This window comes from Rhinatrema bivittatum, chromosome 1 (assembly GCF_901001135.1).
Source record: "Rhinatrema bivittatum chromosome 1, aRhiBiv1.1, whole genome shotgun sequence".
In the NCBI taxonomy this organism is placed as follows: domain Eukaryota; kingdom Metazoa; phylum Chordata; class Amphibia; order Gymnophiona; family Rhinatrematidae; genus Rhinatrema; species Rhinatrema bivittatum.
Window position 1 is genome coordinate 505,587,893 of NC_042615.1, and position 18,641 is coordinate 505,606,533.

The 18,641-nt window shown below is 50.0% G+C and overlaps 1 protein-coding gene across 4 annotated transcripts in view; it reads right to left on the reverse strand.

Annotated features, from left to right (window-relative positions):
• Positions 1 to 13,935: 13,935 nt before the first annotated feature.
• The window catches only part of LOC115096139 (rho guanine nucleotide exchange factor 3-like), a 49,287-nt gene continuing 44,581 nt past the window's right edge, over positions 13,936 to 18,641 (reverse strand). For 3 of the 4 annotated variants that reach the window (XM_029610653.1, XM_029610663.1, XM_029610657.1), the window contains 2 exons: positions 15,518 to 15,707; positions 13,936 to 14,259 (listed from right to left, as the gene is read on the reverse strand). In XM_029610653.1, coding sequence (XP_029466513.1) covers positions 14,051 to 14,259; positions 15,518 to 15,707 — 399 coding nt within the window. In that variant the 3' untranslated portion in view covers positions 13,936 to 14,050. The remainder of the gene's footprint in view (positions 14,260 to 15,517; positions 15,708 to 18,641) is intronic. The other variant, XM_029610668.1, reaches the window with a different exon arrangement.

Here is an 18,641-nt window from a genome sequence, read left to right on the forward strand (position 1 = left end):
CCAATTGATGGTAGCTGGAGACCGCCAGTGTTCTCAGCCAGAAGGCGTCGACACCCGGCAGGGTGGATGCCCTATATAAGAAAACATTGCCTACCGTGATTCGGCGACTCTCCATGTATACCGGCAGCCGGGCGGGATGCTGAGTCCATCTGCATACACTAAGGAAAAGGAGATTATCAGGTAAGTAATCTCTACATTTCCTAGCGTGTAGCAGATGGACTCAAAACAAGTGGGATGTACAAAAGCTACTCCTGGACTGGGCGGGAGGCTGCCCGAGGTCCATTTAGGATTGCCCTCGCAAATGCTGTGTCCTCCCTGGCCTGAACGTCCAGACGGTAGAATCTGGAAAAGGTATGGAGGGAGGACCACGTCGCCGCTTTACATATCTCTGCAGGAGACAGCATCCTAGTTTCTGCCCAAGAGGCCGATTGTGCTCTGGTAGAGTGAGCCTTGACCTGTAGAGGTGGTGGTTTTCCTGCCTCTACGTAGGCCGTCTTGATAACTTCTTTGATTCAGCGGGCGATGGTTGGCCGTGAGGCCGCTTCCCCTTGCTTCTTCCCGCTGTGAAGGACGAACAGATGGTCCGTCTTTCGTACCTCTTCTGACATTTCCAAGTATCTGGACAGCAACCTGCCAATGTCGAGATGGCGCAGTATTCGACCTTCTTCCGACTTCTTCAAACCCGCCGTGGTTGGCAAGGATATGGTTTGATTGAGACTATCTTCGGCAAGAAGGATGGAACCGTACGAAGATGGATAGCCTCTGGAGTGATCCTAAGGAAGGGATCACGGCAGGACAGCGCTTGTAGCTCTGAGATACGGCGTGCTGAACACACTGCCAGCAGGAATACCATCTTCAAAGTTAGCGAACGGAGAGACAGGCCCCGAAGGGGGTCTGAAAGTGGATCCCGCGAGGAAATCCAAAACTATGTTGAGGTTCCACAGAGGCACTGGCCACTTCAGTGGCGGACGAATATGCTTGACTCCTTTCAGGAAGCGAGAAACATCTGGGTGTGTGGCAATGGTCTTGCCGTCCCTCCTGGGACCGTAGCAAGACAGCGCAGCCACCTGAACCTTGATGGAGCTGAGGGAGAGACCCTTCTGAAGTCCATCTTGCAGGAAATCCAACACGATAGGGATTGTGGTCGCATGTGGATTGGTGCTATGAGTGTCGCACCAGGCTTCAAATACTCTCCAGATCCTTATGTAGGTGAGGGATGTGGAAAACTTGAGAGCTCGGAGGAGTGTATCTATCACCGGCTCCGAGTAACCTCTTTTCTTCAGTCTAGCCCTCTCAATGGCCAGACCGTAAGAAAGAATTGAGCTGGATCCTCGTGAAGGATGGGACCTTGACGTAGCAGGTCCCTGAGCGGAGGAAGGGGAAGGGGCTCCCCTGCCAGTAGTCTTCTCATGTCCGCATACCAGGGTCTTCTTGGCCAATCTGGTGCCACTAGAAGAACTAGGCCCCGGTGCTTCTGAATCTTGTGGATAAGGGTGCCCAGCAGGGGCCACGGAGGAAAGGCGTATAGCAGGGTCCCTGGAGGCCATGGCTGAACCAGGGCGTCGATCCCGTGAGAGAACGGATCTCGCTTGCGGCTGAAGTATCTGGGTTCTTGAGCATTGGACCTGTCTGCTAGTAGGTCCATGTCCGGAATACCCCAGTGATCCACAATCATCTGGAAGGCTGTGGGCGACAGCTGCCATTCCCCCGGATTTAGGCTTTCTCTGCTGAGGAAGTCTGCTGCGGTGTTGTCCCTTCCGGCAATGTGTACGGTGGAGATGTCCTGGAGATTCGCCTCTGCCCAAGCCATCAGCGGGGCTATCTCTAGGGACACCTGTCGGCTTCTGGTTCCGCCCTGACGGTTGATATATGCCACCGTGGTGGCGTTGTCGGACATCACTCTGACTGCCCGGTTCCGCAGTCTGTGAGCAAATCGCAGGCAGGCTAACCGGACTGTCCGTGCCTCTAGGTGGTTGATGTTCCACCCCGACTCTTCTCTGTTCCACCGCCCTTGTGCGGTGAGTTCTTCGCAGTGTGCTCCCCATCCGCTCAGGCTGGCATCTGTGGTGAGCAGAATCCACGTGGGGGAGGACATCTTCGACCCCCTGCTCGTATGGTTGGACTGCAACCACCATCGTAGCTGGGTCCGCACTCTGGCTGGTAGAGGGAGATGCACGGAGTAATTCCGGAAGCGGGGGCTCCAGCAAGAGAGCAGGGAGCGTTGTAGAGGTCTCATATGGGCCCTTGCCCAGGGTACCACTTCCAGGGTGGATGCCATGAGGCCGAGAACCTGCAGATAATCCCAAGCTATGGGCCGGCTGGCTCCCATCAAGGACCGGAGACGCGTCTGAAGTTTTAACCTTCGCTTGGTGGTGAGACTGACTTTGTCTGCCTGGGTGTCGAACTGGACTCCCAGGTATTCCAGTGATTGGGAAGGCTGTAGGCAACTCTTATTTAGGTTGACTACCCATCCCAGGCTTTCCAGAAGGGCGATCACTCTGTCGGTTGCCCGATGGCTCTCCTCTCGTGATTTCACCCTGATCAGCCAATCGTCTAGGTAGGGATGGACCAGGATTCCTTCCCGTCTGAGCGCCGCTGCTACCACTACGATCACCTTGGTGAAGGTCCACGGCGCCGTGGCTAGCCCGAAGGGCAAAGCCCAGAATTGGAAGTGGCGTCCCAGAACCTTGAAGCGTAGGTAGCGCTGATGATCTGGATGGATCGGGATATGCAGGTAGGCTTCTGACAAGTCTAAGGCCGTGAGGAATTCTCCTGGCTGTACTGCGGTCTTGACTGAGCGCAGAGTTTCCATGCGAAACCTCGGGACCCTTAAGTATCGTTTGACTGACTTGAGGTCCAGTACGGGCCGGAAAGTGCCTTCTTTCTTGGGTACCATGAAATAAATGGAATAATGTCCAGAATCCATTTCCCATGCAGGTACTGGGACTATGGCTTTCAAGGACAGGAGCCTCGCCAGGGTAGCTTCCAATGCTGCCTTCTTGTGGATTGGACATGGAGATTCCACAAACCTGTCCGGAGGGAGATGATGGAAGTCCAGATAATACCCCTCTCGGATAATGGCGAGGACCCACTGGTCCGACGTAATCTCGACCCATCTGGGGTAGAAGAGGGTTAACCTGCCCCCTATTGCTCCGTCCCCCGGATGGATCGGCTGATTCTCATTGGGAGGCACGGCCGGGCCCTGAACCCGAGCCGGCTCCCCTCTTACGCTGCTTGGTCCGAAAGGACTGGTTCCTGGCCTGAGGACGGGGTGCCTGGTAGCGACTCCTATAGGGAGTGAAGCGTTGAGAGCTTCTGCCTCTGGAAGGCCTCGGAAAGGCGCGCTGGTTCCTCTTGAACCTATCTTCCGGCAGGCGAGGGATTGGAGAGGCACCCCATGTGCTGGCCAGTTTATCAAGGTCGCTGCCGAACAGGAAAGAACCCCTAAAGGGCATTCTGGTGAGGCGTGTCTTCGAAGGAGCATCGGCTGACCAATTCCGTATCCAGAGCTGCCTCCTGGCAGCTACAGAAGAGGAGATCCCCTTGGCTGTTGTACGGACTATGTCTGATGCAGCATCCATGAGGAACGAGAGAGCGGACTCCATGTCTGCTGCTGGAGCATTGTTCCTGACCTGTGACAAACAGGAACGCGTCACCACCGTGCAGCAGGTTGCGATTCGCAAAGACAGAGCTGCCACCTCAAAAGTCTGTCTCAGGATGGCGTCTAGTCGCCGGTCATGAGGTTCCTTGAGGGCCGCCCCCCCCCCTCAACTGGAATGGTAGTGCGCTTGACCACCGCGCTAACCAAGGCATCCACCTGAGGGCACGCCAGCATCTCCTTGATTGCTGGATCCAGGGGGTACATGCCCAGCAGGGCCCGACCCCCTTTGAATGAGGCCGCTGGTGCAGCCCATTCCAAATCTATCAGTTGCTGTGTGGCTTGCAAGAAGGGAAAATGGCGGGCTGTAGGACGAAGACCTTCCAGCAGAGGGTTCTGTGTAGATGGCACCGTAGTGCTGGGGCCTGTAATAGCCAACTCCGCCAGGCACTGAGCTACCAGGTCGGAGAGATCTTCCTTGGGAAAGAACCGCCTCATGGTTTGATGTGGCTCAATCCCCGAGGGAAGTTCCCCCTCCTCGGAGGGTTCGGACTCGTCCTCTGAAATATCAGGGTCCGCCTGAACCGGACTGCCCGGAGGCGGGTATTCGTGCCCACGATAAGGGCGCAAAGGTCTAGGGATAGGATCAGCTGGAGCAGCAGCAGCAGCGGGGCCTGGACGGGAAGCTGATTGCATCTGTACAAAGGCATGGATCCCCTTAAAGAGATCTACCCAGGAAATGGAAGCGGTCTCAAGTCGTCGGGGTACCAGGTCCCCCGGGATCCCAGGTTGTTCGAGACTGCCCGCGAGATCCGGGGTGGCCCCTGGGGAACTGTCAGCAAACCTCGGTTGAGACTGGTCCTGGCCCGAGGCTCCCACTGCCTCGGCGTCTGGCTCCTCGCTATGCATGGCCCTAAGCTGGCATGCTGAGCAGAAGCCGAGAGCTTTCATGCCGGAATCAGGAGGCGCCGCCGCCAGAGACACCGGGGCATTCAAATGTTCCATTGCTCGCTGAAGAATATGCGCTCAATACAATAAGCGCTCAATAATATGCGGCAGCAATATGCGCTCAATACAATATGGGCTCAATAATAAGCGGCAGCTATATACGCTTAATACAATATGCGCTCAATAATATGTTCTGTAGAAGTTTAGTAAGTAGAAAGTAGATTGGAAACACGCTCAGTGAGCGTGCAGGCTCTCCAAACTGCTTTGGAGACGGAAATTACTGAAGTGCTTCACTTCCTGTGGGGGTATATGTACCCGTGCTGACGTCAGATCCGTCTCCGACTGCTAGCACGAGCACACTATACCCACTTGTTCTGAGTCCATCTGGCTACACGCTAGGAAACACAGTTTTATACATAAGGCCAAGCTCACTCTCAAAGTCCCTCCAGGTATGAGATTCAGTTGCTGTAGTCGCCTCAGGGTCTCGGCTTGCAACAGCGTTGGTTCACGTGTGTGATTTATTTCGCAAATGTTTGGCGTGAACTAGATCAGGCTTTTGGCATTCGAACATTTCACATGCAGCTCATACACCTGTGCTTTATAACAGTTTGGTGCCTGTTGTACTGACAAATAAAGTTAAAAAACAGGCCGCCCAGCTGTTCTCCACCAGTTTGGGTAAAGCAGCACGTTTCCATATTTAGACAAACACCAGCTCCCATGTCTTTTACCCATTGTCTTGTCTGTTCCTAACACAGCTTTCTTAGCTCTTGCCTTGGGCATGACTTTAAGCATAGTTAACTGCCTAGGGGAGGGCATTGAATTTTGAAACTGCAAATGATCCAGGCCAAGCAATGCCGTTCCCCATTTACTTTAGATCTATGCACAGGTACTGAACACGTTCCTACCTAATCCAACACCCTTTGGGACTAACGGGGTTATTTTCCAAACCACGATAGGCCCTTATCGCAGTGGACAGATTTAAAGCAGGGGGAGGGGGGGAGGGGAGGAGTCAGGGCAGAGTTAGGGAGGAAATGAGAGAGAGACTAGCCATAATGCCCTCACCCCAGATAGGTATTTATATCTCTATAAAGCTAGGTTGAGAGAACATTGCACAAATCTCATCTTTGAGTGAGTTTCCTCACTCCGAAGGTCATCAAATCTTCACAAGAGAGCACTGTTCTGTTCATAATTCTCACTTTGAATGTCAAAGTGGCCCCTAACCCCCTACCCTAATACCTAAACCTCACCTCGAGTTCTAGGGTGAGGGCATTATGGCTAGTCTCTCCCTCTTCCCCCACCCCCCCGTGTGTTTTGATAAATCCAGGCCTAAGTTTGCTAATAAGCCACAGAGAAACCAAAACCAATGAGATTGTGATCTGAAACATCCAGCCAGCCCCTGCCCATTGATATTAGGGTTACAACCATGGCCTAATGCATATATAGACCACTGAGATGAAGGGTGTAAAAATGGCTTGTGTGCAAGCCTCATACAGCTGTAATACCAATTGTTACCTATTGGCTTGTAATATCTCCAATTTATGTAGGACTGAATAAGTACTCAACCCACTACATTCATTTCATCTATTACCGTCCTTACTACACCACTATGTCTCACTGAAGCACATTTAAATTCTGCAATGATGTTGGGCACAGGGAGGCTACTTTAGGCATCTCTTACACTCTCACGAAAGAAGTATTTGCTCATGTTTCCTAACTGCAATTTCATATTATAAGCCCTTGTCTTTAAATTTCTTTATCGATGATCTGGACACTCAACCTGGCAAACACACTCCCCATACAGCCGTTAGTCTAGAAGATGGTAGTAGCCCCTGTCATTTTTACTACAATCGTTATCCCTCTGGCAATATTTGTTTTTATCATATTCCCTTTACTCTTGTGCTGAGTACAGGTTTGAGTGTCTTAAACTGGCCTGTGTATAGTGTGGTGGTACAGGCTCTGTCCTATTGCAGTAGCCCTTCTCTGAACCACCTCTATTCATGCACTGTCCTGAAGATACAGCCTTTACCAGCCTGAGTCTCACTCCCACTTGAAACAAGAGCATGAGTGCCTCTTTTTTCCTGCTGTTTCCACCATCGAGTACCTCTTCACTTTCCACACCTCCTTAGTACATTGACTACCATTAGGTATACTTACTTTTGAAGAAGGCAGCAGTTGTTGCTTTACACAAAAACTCCTACTGGTACAGACTAAAATAGTCTACTAGGGCTGTGCATTTGTGGGGCATGTGTTCTTTTCAGCCTGTGTATGCACATCTCCAGCACGGCACTTAAGCATTCAAAACTGATGGGGGGTGTGTGTGTGTATGCCAGTAGGAGCCCACAGGTGCCTACCACCACTTCTGAGCACAGACAGGCTGTTCAGGAGATACACCCAGAGTGGTCAAAAGGAATGACCTTAAAAACCCCCCCCACAAACAAATGCACATTCCTAGTCTCTACCAGCTCAGCTACAGCCGAAAGTAAAGGACAAACAGGGAGATATGTGAACACTCCCCAACAGCACGAGCCCCCTTTTTTTTTTTTACTACAGCAACCTGCAACATAGTACTAGTAAACAGTAGCAAAGCAACTTTCAAAATATGCAGTGCTACGACCATGCTTTCTAACTTCCCCAAGACTGCACCTGACCAGCACTATTTTTCTATAGGAAATAAAAGCAAGTTTGCTTACCGTAAACAGTGTTTCTATAGCTAGCAGGATGAATTAGCCATGCTGTCATAGGGACTATCAGTCAGGCCCAGGAGGCGGAGCTTCCTAAGTGATGTCAGAGCTTTGCTCTGAGGCTGCGCATGTTTTCCCACGCTGATAACGACTCACCTCAGTCTGTGATAAAGCAAACGTGGTCGTAGAGTTGATGTTAACTGATCAGGGAGATAGCAGGATGAATTAGCCATGCTGACCCACCTCTCTACAACAACACCGTTTACAGTAAGCAAACGTGCTTTTTCCTGTCGATAGTAGGGCTGAATTAGCCATGATGTCATGGGAGTCCTAAACTCCCAGCACACTGACAAACAGGTCATAGGTATTGTCTTATACAGCATGGTGAATGGTAGGTGACAGTCAACCTCATGGAGTCCGTGGACAATAACTGTAGAAGGGTTTTACCAAACTTTGCATCATCCGCCATCTGTTGGTCAAGACAGTAATGGGAAGTGAACATGGGAAGAGAAGCCCACATGGCTGCTTTGCAAATGTCTACTGGTGGAATATGTCACATATGGGCCATGGAGGCTGCCACCGGTCGTGTTTGATGAGCCGTGGGCAGAGATGGCAATGCAGAGTGACGTTTATTATGACAGAATTGTATCCACTGGGTAATTGAGCTAGAGATGATGTGTTTAGTTACCGGAAGGCATGGGGCATTCGGGTTGAAAGAAATGAAGAGTTGTGATGCCCTGTGGGGCAAGTGGGTCCTTTGTTTATAGTAGGCAATTGCTCTTTTGCAGTCCAGGGGATGTAGTAACCTCTATCATTCTTGTGAGGTTTTGGATAATAAGTCGGTAACTCAATTGATTGGTTGAGATGAAATTAGGAGATTACCTTCGGCAGGAACAAGGGGTGTGTCCATAAGAGCTCCTTAGGGTGGTAGAATGGAAGGTATGGGCTATAATGTACCAAGGCCTGTAATTCGCTAACGCGCCGTGCCGATAGTACTGCGGTAAGGAAGACAATCTTCCAGGTGAGGTATTTTGGATGTGAGGATTCTATTGGCTCAAAGGGTGCTCAAGAACTAAGTTTGCATTCCACGGAACTGGTGGTTTTGAGACCAGGGGGCGAAGGTGTGTGAGCCCTTTTACAAATGGAGAGACCATCAGATGGATAGAGATGGGTTGGCCGTTGTGTGATCGGTGAAAGGCCACAATTGCACGGAGGTGGACTCTGACTGAAGCTGTAGCAAGACCAGCCATATACAACATATGTAGTAGTTCAGCAAGGTTTCTGGTGTACTAGTAAAACGGGTCAACTTTCATGGTCGCACCACGTGGTGTAGCGCTTCCATTTGAAGTGATAGTTTTTCCTCATGGACGGCTTGCAGGCTGCTAAGATTCCCTCTTGAACTGTGATGGAGAAGCCTTGTTCCGACCGAAGGCGCCATTCAACCTCCAAGCCTTGAGATGCAGAGAGGAGTGCAACGGGTGGAGAAGAGACCCGTCTTCCTGGGACAGCAGGTTTTCTTGATTGGTGAGTCGGAACAGTGCATCCGACGACTGGTGTAGGAGGTATGCGCACCATGGTTGGCGTGGCCATGAGGATCAATTGTGCTACGTCCCTCATGCACTTTTGTAGCATCTTTGTGATGAGGGGGATTAGAGGGAATGCGTACATCGGGGCTCTGTCCATGGAATGAGGAAAGCATCCCGAGTGACCCTGTGTGGAGTCGCTTTCTGGTTGTGGAGTCACTTTCTGGTTGTGCGCTGGAGTCACTTTCTGGTTGTGCGCTGGGGCGAAAAGATCTATGGACGGGTGACCCCATCTTTGGAAGATGGTCTCTGCTACATCATTGTCGAGGGACCATTCTTGTGGATGGAATATCCGACTCAGCCTGTCCACTTGACTAGTCGCGATTCCCGGCAAGTAAGTGGCTTGACCATGTCAGGAGGATGAGCTTCGTGGCACAGAATCCAGGAGCCCAAGGCGCCCTGTTTGATGATATAAAACATGGCCACTTGATTGTCCGTGTAAACCATAACCCTGTGGCCTTGGAGGTGAGAGTCAAAGGTACGCAGGGCGTATCGGCTGGCTCTCAATTCCAAGAGATTGATGTGAAGAGATTGTTCCCGCTATGACCAGAGGCCTTGCGTCTGGAGGCTATTGAGGTGGCCCCCCCAACCTTTGTGGGATGCATCCGTGGTTAAGGAGTGCATTGTGAGGTAAGAGTGAAGTGTCTGTTTTCGTAACCACCAGTCTAAGTCTGTGATCATGGTTTTTGTCAAGGACACTTTCTAATGTAGTGGTTGAGAATGTTTCCACTGTCACTTGAGACCCCATTGGAGGTGTCGCATGTGGAGTCTCATTTTGGAGGACGCATGAATCGAGGCTGCCATATTTCCCAATACTTGTAAGACTTGATGTGCTGTTGGTGACACTGTCTACTTCAGGCGGCAAAAAAAAAAAAAAAGAAAGCACCACATGTTTCGTTTTCTGTCAGCCAGCAGAAAAACCTCTGTATTTGATTGTGTCCAAATGAGCGCCTATAAACTGTATTGGTTGTGCAGGATGCAAGTTGGACTTCTGATAGTTGATGATCAAGCCCAATTTGTCCAGGCACTGAATTGTATGTTGGAGATGTTGCCGAAGAGTGTCCGGACTGGCGGCTACCAACAGCCAATTGTCTAGGTAAGGAAAAATCATGATCCCCCATTGACAGAGGCATGCCACCACCACGGCCATATATTTGGTGAACACCCTGGGTGCTGTTGACAGGCCGAAGGGAAGGACTTTGTATTGGAAGTATTGGCCATGCACTTGGAAAGACAGGTATCGCCAGGAGGAAGGATGCATAGGAATGTGAGTGTATGCATCCTTGAGGTCTATGGAGCACATCCAGGCCTGGGGTTGGATCAAGGGTAGCAGAGATTCGAGAGAGATCATTTTGAACTTTTCCTTGACGATGAACTTGTTCAGTTCTGAGGTCCAAGATTGGACGAAGGTCCCCGGATTTCTTTGGAATTAGGGGGAATGGAATACCGTGAGATGTTCTGTTGGAGGGACACCTCGAATCGCCTGTTGTAGTAACGACTTCACCTCCTGTTCCAAGCGGATTTGGTGGGATCTGGACCACCCTTGGCGCTGAATGAGAGAGCGGGAGGGGATTCTGGACCCTTGTCAAACAATGTCTAGTACCCATTGGTGGTTTGTGATCTTCTCCCATTCCCGGATGTGTGCCGTGATTCCTCCAAATAGCACTTGTTGCCGTGGTGGCAGGGCGACATTCAAAAAAAGACGAGTTAGTCTTGGCCGGAACGGCGGGCTATTGTGCTTGTGGGCGCTGGCCCCAGGGTCGTCCCCGACTAGTTTAGTTTTGTTGATTCTGCGGCCAGGAAGTCTGCTGATAAAGCTGGGGGGACGGTTCGAAGCATATGGCCGATAAGGTCGGTGTTGGAAGATTTGTCTGCGAGGTAGTGTGGAGTACCAGCGTGCCGCACAGTAAGTTTGAGGGGTGACTAGAAATTGTACAGCTACCGACTGCTCCTTTAGTTGGGCCACAGTTTCCTGGAAACGGGTCCCGAACAAATTGTCCCCTTTACATGGTAAGTTGGCCAATTTCTCATGGTCATCTTCTCTAATGGAGCTGGCCCTCAGTCACGCCATACATCGTGCTGTAATGGTAGCTGCGGCCATGCGCAAGGAGGTCTCACATCCTTCGTAGACAGTGCGCAACAGATGGCATATGCCCTCCTTCAGGTTTTGTACATTAGTGTCCCCAATTGGGTGGACGAGGTCTGAGCTTTCTTTCATCCGTTGCACACACTCGTAGAGGTATTGAATGATGGTTAATGTGGACGGGCAGCATAGACACCTGGAATATGCGCTTCGCAAATTCATCCAGCGAACAAAGATCTCTGTCCAGGGGGGGTAGCTGAGTGTAACCTGGACATCCTAGCTCTCGCCATCGCTGATTCAACTACCAGGGATGAATGAGGTAATTGTGGTGTCGAGTAGTAGGGCGATTTTTGCATTTTATACTTAAGATCAGTTTTCCTGGAAACCGCTGGAAGTTGGAAGGGGGTATCCCAGGAGCATTCCAGAACAGAGTTTAGTACAGCATGTGGAGGTAGAGAGGTAGGCTCTGCCGGAAGATCAAAGATCTTTAGTAGATCTAAAGTCGCCTATCTCAGATCCGGCACCTTTTGAGTGTTAAAGTTGAGGACCGAACCCATCTTTTCTAAGAACTTTGGATAGGTGATGTCTTCCGGAGGAGAGTATGGTTCCGCCAGTTCATCCCATGGTTGCAAGGGATACCCTGTGGAGCTAACAGGTGATGTGGGTTGAAGGTCCGGCAACACTGCGGTAAGTGGCCATCGAGGTTGCGGTGCTGGTATCAGGGCTGGAGAGAGCACACGTGGGGATGGGGGCCTTATATCTTGTGGAGATTGAGGGCATGTGTTTTGTGGGGACGAGTGTCCGGAAGGCTGTGGAGACTCTGGGTTGGTACTGGGTGAGGTATTCCCCATCTGATAAGATTTCATGACCTCAAAGAAACCAGATAATGCCAGAGAGAGATTGACGAAAGCATCTTTCGTCGCTGGTGGCATTAGTGTTAGAGCTGGTACCTGTGGTCTGCCTGCCGGAGTTGCTGCCAATAGGATATCTGTATCTGGTGGCTGAGTCTCGGGCACGCGTGTGCGCAGTGTTTCAGGGGTTCCTGTAGGACGTCACCCCTGGCGTGGCGTTTAGAAGCTAAGGATAAGTCTGAGAACACAGGAGCCGAGGAGGCAGAAGAAACTGACAACGAAGAGAGTCTAATTTGACCCTTGTCCCTGTCTGATCTGGACGAGGAGGCTAGTGAAGAGGGTGTTATGGCCAAGGGTGCATCCCTGGACGCCTTTGATACCATAACCAGCGGTACGAAATGGGATTTCTTCCTCATCCCAGTAGGTTCTGGGGGATGTGGACGAGGTTTAGCCATTTTCTTCCTGTTTTCTGGAGTCGGCGCCATCTCGTGCTCCGATGGCACCATGCTATTAGCCGGCTGGCTTCGGTGCCGTTCTGTGCTGTCGACGCACCTGCTTCACAGTCAGCATCTAGGGCAACTCAAGGTCTTTGTCGATGCGTCGGACCCTCCGGTGCTGTAGCCTTAGTAGACTGCGTTGCGTCCACATGGCGCTGCGTCGACTGGTTGTGCGCTGCTGCTTTCGACGCATGGGTCGCTTCCTGGGTATGTTCCACTACCCGCCCCAGCGCATGCGACTCCAGACGGAGTTGCCTTTTTTCATGGGAGGGATCTAGATTCCCGGAGGCTAGATTTTTACCTCTCATGAGATCCTTTGCAGTCAGAAGTTCCATGGAGGCCGCTCGACGCTGTGGGGGCAGCTCAGTCATGGTAGGCCCTGGGGAAGAGTGGGCTTCCGACAGTGGGGCATAGGATCCGGTCCTCTGGTTGTAGATGCTCCATCTTCTCCCTCCTCTGTCGCCGTGCCCTCGGTGACATCTGACCACAATGAGGGCACGACTCGAGCGGGTGGTCTGGTCCCAGACAACGATAGCAGCAGTCAGGGTTTGAATCTTGAGGGATTGGGGGGGGGGGGGGGAAGCGTCCTTCTTGCCCTGGAGTCCTTCATATTTTCATTTTTTCTTTCCAAATTTTGGAATTGTCTGAGGAGGTCTGAGGCTCCGCATGTGATCCTGTACACGGAAAAACAGACTGAGGAGAGTAGTTATCAGCGTGGGAAACCACACGCAGCCTCAGAGCAAAGTTCTGACATCACTTAGGAAGCTCCACCTCCTGCACCTGACTGACAGTCCCCCTGACAGCATGGCTAATTCAGCCCTGCTATCGACGGGGAAAAAAGAAACAGGTGATGTTAATTGCCAAAGGCAGATAGAAGTAGGAGGCAGAAGGCCAAGACACGAAGCTGAATGAATGTTAAAATATCAACCTTAGACTGCAGCTTCCAACTCAAAGACAAAATAGTTTTAATTTATTAATTTCTTCTTAAAAATTAAAAAAAAAAGTGCAAAGAAGTGAAGCTACAGCTCAAATCCCTCTCCTCCCACCCCCCACTCTCAAAACATTCCTGGATGAGTGCCCAGTCTTCCCTTTCCTCTATTACAGATGAGATGTGTATGTGTCCTTATTTTTAAGTTCTGTGAGCAGTTACAGCAGACAACTGTTTTGCACAAGCCTCTGCAGTGACCTCTCACCCCTGCAGACAGCAAACCACTCCCTCTTAACAGCATCACCAGATATTGCCCCAGCCCCACAGCAACTGGCAGGTACAGAGGTATCACTCAACCACAAATGGTAGCAATTGGCAACAAAGTAATTTAAACTATAAACAAATTTAGCACTAGAAATTGCTATAAACATATAGCGCTACTTAAAGAGTGGTGATAAGGAGGGCTTCTTTTTGAAGATATTAGAACCACTGCTACAAGTGGTAAATAAATTATAATTAAAAAAAAACCCCAGCAGCACTATAGGAAGCGAGATGAACAGTGCTACAACCATGGACACAGCTGGGGTTTTTTTTGTTTTCAAAATTCATTCAAAAGTACAAAGCAGCTGCTCTCATGGACTGAAAAAAAAAACCAAACAGGCAACTATACACACTAACCACACAGCAAAATATTCACAGGACAACACTTCCATAGAAGGTCAGACAGCTTCACCGAAAAGAAAAAAAAACCAGAACAAAAGCTTGATCTTTTGCCAGCAAAAGTCTTGTTTATGAGGAAGTGAGGCAGTGATAGGTCCCTGCCACAGTGGAGAAGAGGTGGACTGAGGCAGTAGGGAAAGGGAGGGGAGGGGCACCTAAGGTTAACCCTCCTCCATCCCAGTATCGGCGCAGTGGATGCTGAGTCCAGCTAGTTCCGCCAGGGAGCCAGCTGCATCGTCTGCATGAGAGGCCAGCATAGCCCGACGGAGGCAGGAGAGCCACTGTTGCTTGTTGAAGGAGTCATTGGCCTGGAGTGTATGAGACTGGCCCCGTGACCTCTCACAGAAGCTGACCCGGAAGAAGTTCTTGGCTGCAGAAGAGAGAGAGGAAAGTGTTGATATAATAGCAATCCAACTTTATTTCTCAATTAGCAAAACTCCCATAACAGTTTAGCAATGCCTACTAAAAATGGTTTAACCACCCAATAAGTGTTGCTTTTTTTTTTTCTTCTTTATATTGCTATTTATAGGTTTGGGGTTTTTTTTTTAAACAAGCGACTCCTCCCCTTCATCTGGGTTGAAGGTTCTACCCAGAAAATTACTGAGAGAGGCAGGCAAATGTTCCAGCTCCTCATCCCACCTCCCCTCCTTTTTCCTTTTGTTTCTCTCAGGCAGAGAAGCAGAGTTGTGGGGCATTTCAGCATTGTGGATGCAAAGTAAGAGCTGGACTCCCAGTCCTGCGGTTCCTCCCTTTCTAGCACAGGAGGGGTGGAGGAGTGGGAACTAGTGCTTTCACACTAGGCCCAGTTTGCTGCATCCTGATCTGGGGAAGGAAGGAAGGAAGAGAGAGAGAGAGTTCCTTGACAAGTCACTGGGTTGCCAGGCAGCAGCTCGGCTGCCAGTGTTGATGGGACTCTGCTGGGCAGCAGGGAAGAGTCAAGAGGTACACTCAAAACATCTAAAAAAAAAAAAAAAAAAAAAAAGGGACACTGCACATCCCCCAGCTTTCCTGGGAGCAGCCATCTTGGCAACAGTAGCACCCGTGACATCTACCAGGCTGACCAATCACGTACTAATGTGCAATTCAGCAACATACTGCTATTTATACAGTTTCACAGCTAACAAAACCATACCTAAGTGTTTGAGAACTTTCTACATTTTCATAACCTGCCATGCAGACTGTCAACCAGAAGTCTTCCCGACCACATATTTTACAAATTTCGACCACTTCTGGGCTCACTCGGCTGATGTTTAACTTACTTGACTATACCCACCCCTCCTTATTCCTACCTAATGCACCCTACTTCTTACCTATTTAAATTGCAGTCATATCTGAATGTATCCAATATTTATGTACTCAATGTCTGGTTACTTTATGTAATCCACCTTGGGCCTAACCTTTAAGAAAAGATGGAATATCACATGCTTATAAGTAAACAATTATGGAGCCTGCTGTATTTTGATTTCTTTCAGGGTTGGTTTTTTTTTTAGCACAGTTAAGATTCCTTCAACAGGGCTAGGCCGCACTAGTGTAAAGAGTCAGAAACAAGGGACTCCTCCTCTGCCTGTTGCGATGTCCCTTCTGCTCACATGCCCCAGATCTCCTGTTAGTGGCAGGCACACTCGTACCTCGCTCGGTGCCGGTGATAAAGGCCCCCCGGATAGAGCCCCCTAGCCGCACCTCCCCATCGGGCAGGTCCTCCAGTGTAAGGTTCTGTACGGGGATGGGCTGACGATACACTTGATAATACAGCTGCTCTTCTCGGGTCAGTGGCCGTGTGATTACCAGGACAGCCTCAAAGAGAAAGACGTGGAGTCGCTACAAGAAAAAGGTAAAAAAAAAAAAAAAAAAGTCAATAGACAGGGAGGTCTGGAGACTGCAGCCAAAGAAGGGAGGAAGCTGAAGAAGTAACTGCATAAGCAGCAAAGAAATATAGCCAGAGAAAGCCAAAGGGGTGACCGGGGAGTGCCAGAGCTGGAGAAGGCTGAAGAGATGATGGTGGAGGAGAGAGCTGGCACAGACTCAAAATACTGGGAAGCATCTCTCAGCGATTCATTTCAGAGCTATTACATCACTGATTTTAACATTTAATATCACTCCAGAGCCAGGGATCATTTTAATTTTCAAGAATCTTAGGTTGAAATATGTTCCAGGGCAGACCTCAAGCTCCTCAAATGATGCCCTGCTGTCAGCACTGACAGTAGAACAAAAATAAAAGGGCCTATTTATGGGTGGTGCTGACCATTTGAACTCCTTGCCAAAAGATGACAACTTTTCTATCCAAGCTTTTAGTAATAGTTTATGGATCCACTGAATAAGGAGAGACTGATAACAATAAGTACAGTACGAGTGGTACAGCCCATATCCTATTGACTGCATTCCGAGCACTGTCAACTCGTGCATATTTGTTAGTGCCAATTTCAATGTTAATTTGGCAGGTTTTACCAATTATAAACTATTTATGTACTAAAATTTTGCTCTCCTCAATTGATCCATGCTATCTGTTCTGATCATATTGCTACTTGCCAACACAATTTATGAAAAATTTGGTCTTACTATATTTTAGGACTGTCCTGTAGATAATGCTTTGAGCATTATCTACAGGACAGTGTAACAATGGAGAAATTACTTACCTGATAATTTTGTTTTCCTTAATGTAGACAGACGACTCAGGACCAATGGGATGTATAAAAGCTACTCCCAAACCGGGAGTGAGGCTGCCCTTGGCCCATTTAGTACTGCCCTTGCAAATGCTGTGTCCTCTCAAGCCTGAACATCCAGGCGATAAAACCTGGAGGTGGTGTGGCTGGAGGACCATGTTGCCACCCGACAGATCTCTGCGGGTGACAGCATCTTTGTTTCCACCCAGGACACTGCCTGGGCTCTAGAGGAATGGGCCTTGACTTGAAAAGGAGGTAGCTTGCCTGCTTTTACGTAGGCCGCCTTGATTACTTCTTTGATCCAGCAGGCTATGGTTGCTTGCGAGGCCGCTTCCCCTTGCTTCTTCCCACTGTGAAGGACGAATAGATGGTTAGTTTTTCGTACGGATTCTGCAGACATTGAGGTGGCGGAGACTGCGAGATTCTTCTGAATTCTTATGCTCATCTGGCGATGGTAGAGAGATGGAAGTGAGAAACCACTTTGGGGAGGAAGGAAGGGACTGTGCGTAACTGGATGGTTCCTGGGGTGAGTGAGGAACAGTTCCCGGCAGGACAGTGCTTGTAGCTCGGAGATACAACGGGTCAAACAGACTGCCACCAGAAGGCTGTCTTCAATGTTAATAATCTGAGACACAGGCCACGAAGAGGTCTGAAGATGGCTCCTGCTAAGAAATCTAGGACCAGGTTGAGGTTCCAAAGAGGTACGGGCCACTTTAGGGGTGGTCTGGTCTGCTTGATTCCTTTCAGAAAGCAGGAGACATCTGAGTGAGAGGCTGTGCTGCCGCTCTTGCTCTTGGCTCTGTAGCATGATAATGCGGCCACCTGTACCTTGATGGAGTTGAGACAATCCCTTCTGTAGTCTGTTCTGCAGGAATTCCAAAATCGCAGGAATTTTGACTGATCGTGGAATGATGTCGCGGTCCTCATACCAGGCTTCGAATACTCTCCAAATCTTTTATGTATGTTACGGATTTGGAGAACTTGCGTGCTCGGAGCAGGGTGTCAATTACTACCCCCGAGTATCCGCTCTTCCTCAGGTGCGTCCTCTCAATGGCCAGACTAAGAGAATAGAGCTGGATCCTCGTGGAGGATTGGTCCTTGTTGGAGCAGATCTCTGTGTGGAGGTAGCCGGAAGGGGCTCCCTGCCAGCAGCCTACGCATGTCTGTGTACCTCGGTCTTCTTGGCCAGTCTGGGGCCACTAGAAGTACTGGTCCCTTGTGGCGTTCTATCTTGTGGATGATTGCACCCAATAGGGACCACGGTGGGAAGGCATATAATAGTTTCCTGTGGCCACGTCTGTACCAGGGTATTGATTCCCTGGGACTGGGGTTCCTGCCTGCGGCTGAAGAAGCTGGGCACTTGGACGTTGGATCGGTTTGCCAGGAGATCCATGGTTGGTGTTTCAACTGTTTACTATCAATTGGAATGGTGTGGTTGACAGCCTCCATTCTCCTGAGTCTAGACTTTCTCTGCCGAGGTAATCCGCAGCAATGTTGTCTTTCCCCGCGATGTGGACGGCCGAGATCTCTTGAAGGTTCGCTTCCGCCCAAGACATTAGGGGGTCTATTTCCAGAGACACCTGTTGGCTTCTGATTCCTCCCTGATGGTTGATGTAGGCCACTGTTGTGGCGTTGTCCGACATTACTCTGACTGATTTGTCTTGGAGTCTGTGACCAAACCATAGGCAGGCTAGTCTGACTGCCTGGGCTTCTAGGCAATTGATGTTCCATCCTACCTCTTTGTTCCATTGCCCCAGGCGGTTAGCTCTTTGCAGTGTGCTCCCCAGCCTCACAGGCTGGCGTCCGTGGTGAGCAGGATTCAGGTCTGTGAGGATAGTCTCACTCCCTGGATCAGATGGCCTTCTTGTAGCCACCATCGTAGTTGGGTCCGAACTTTGTCCGAGAGCTGAAGACGTACGGTGTAATTCTAGGACAGCGGATTCCATTGTGATAGTAGTGAGCGCTGTAGGGGTCTCATGTGAGCTCTTGCCCATGGCACTACTTCCAGTGTGGATACCATGAGGCAGAGGACTTGGAGGTAGTCCCATGCTGTGGGGCGAAGTTCACTCAACAGGGTTCGCAACTGGGTCAG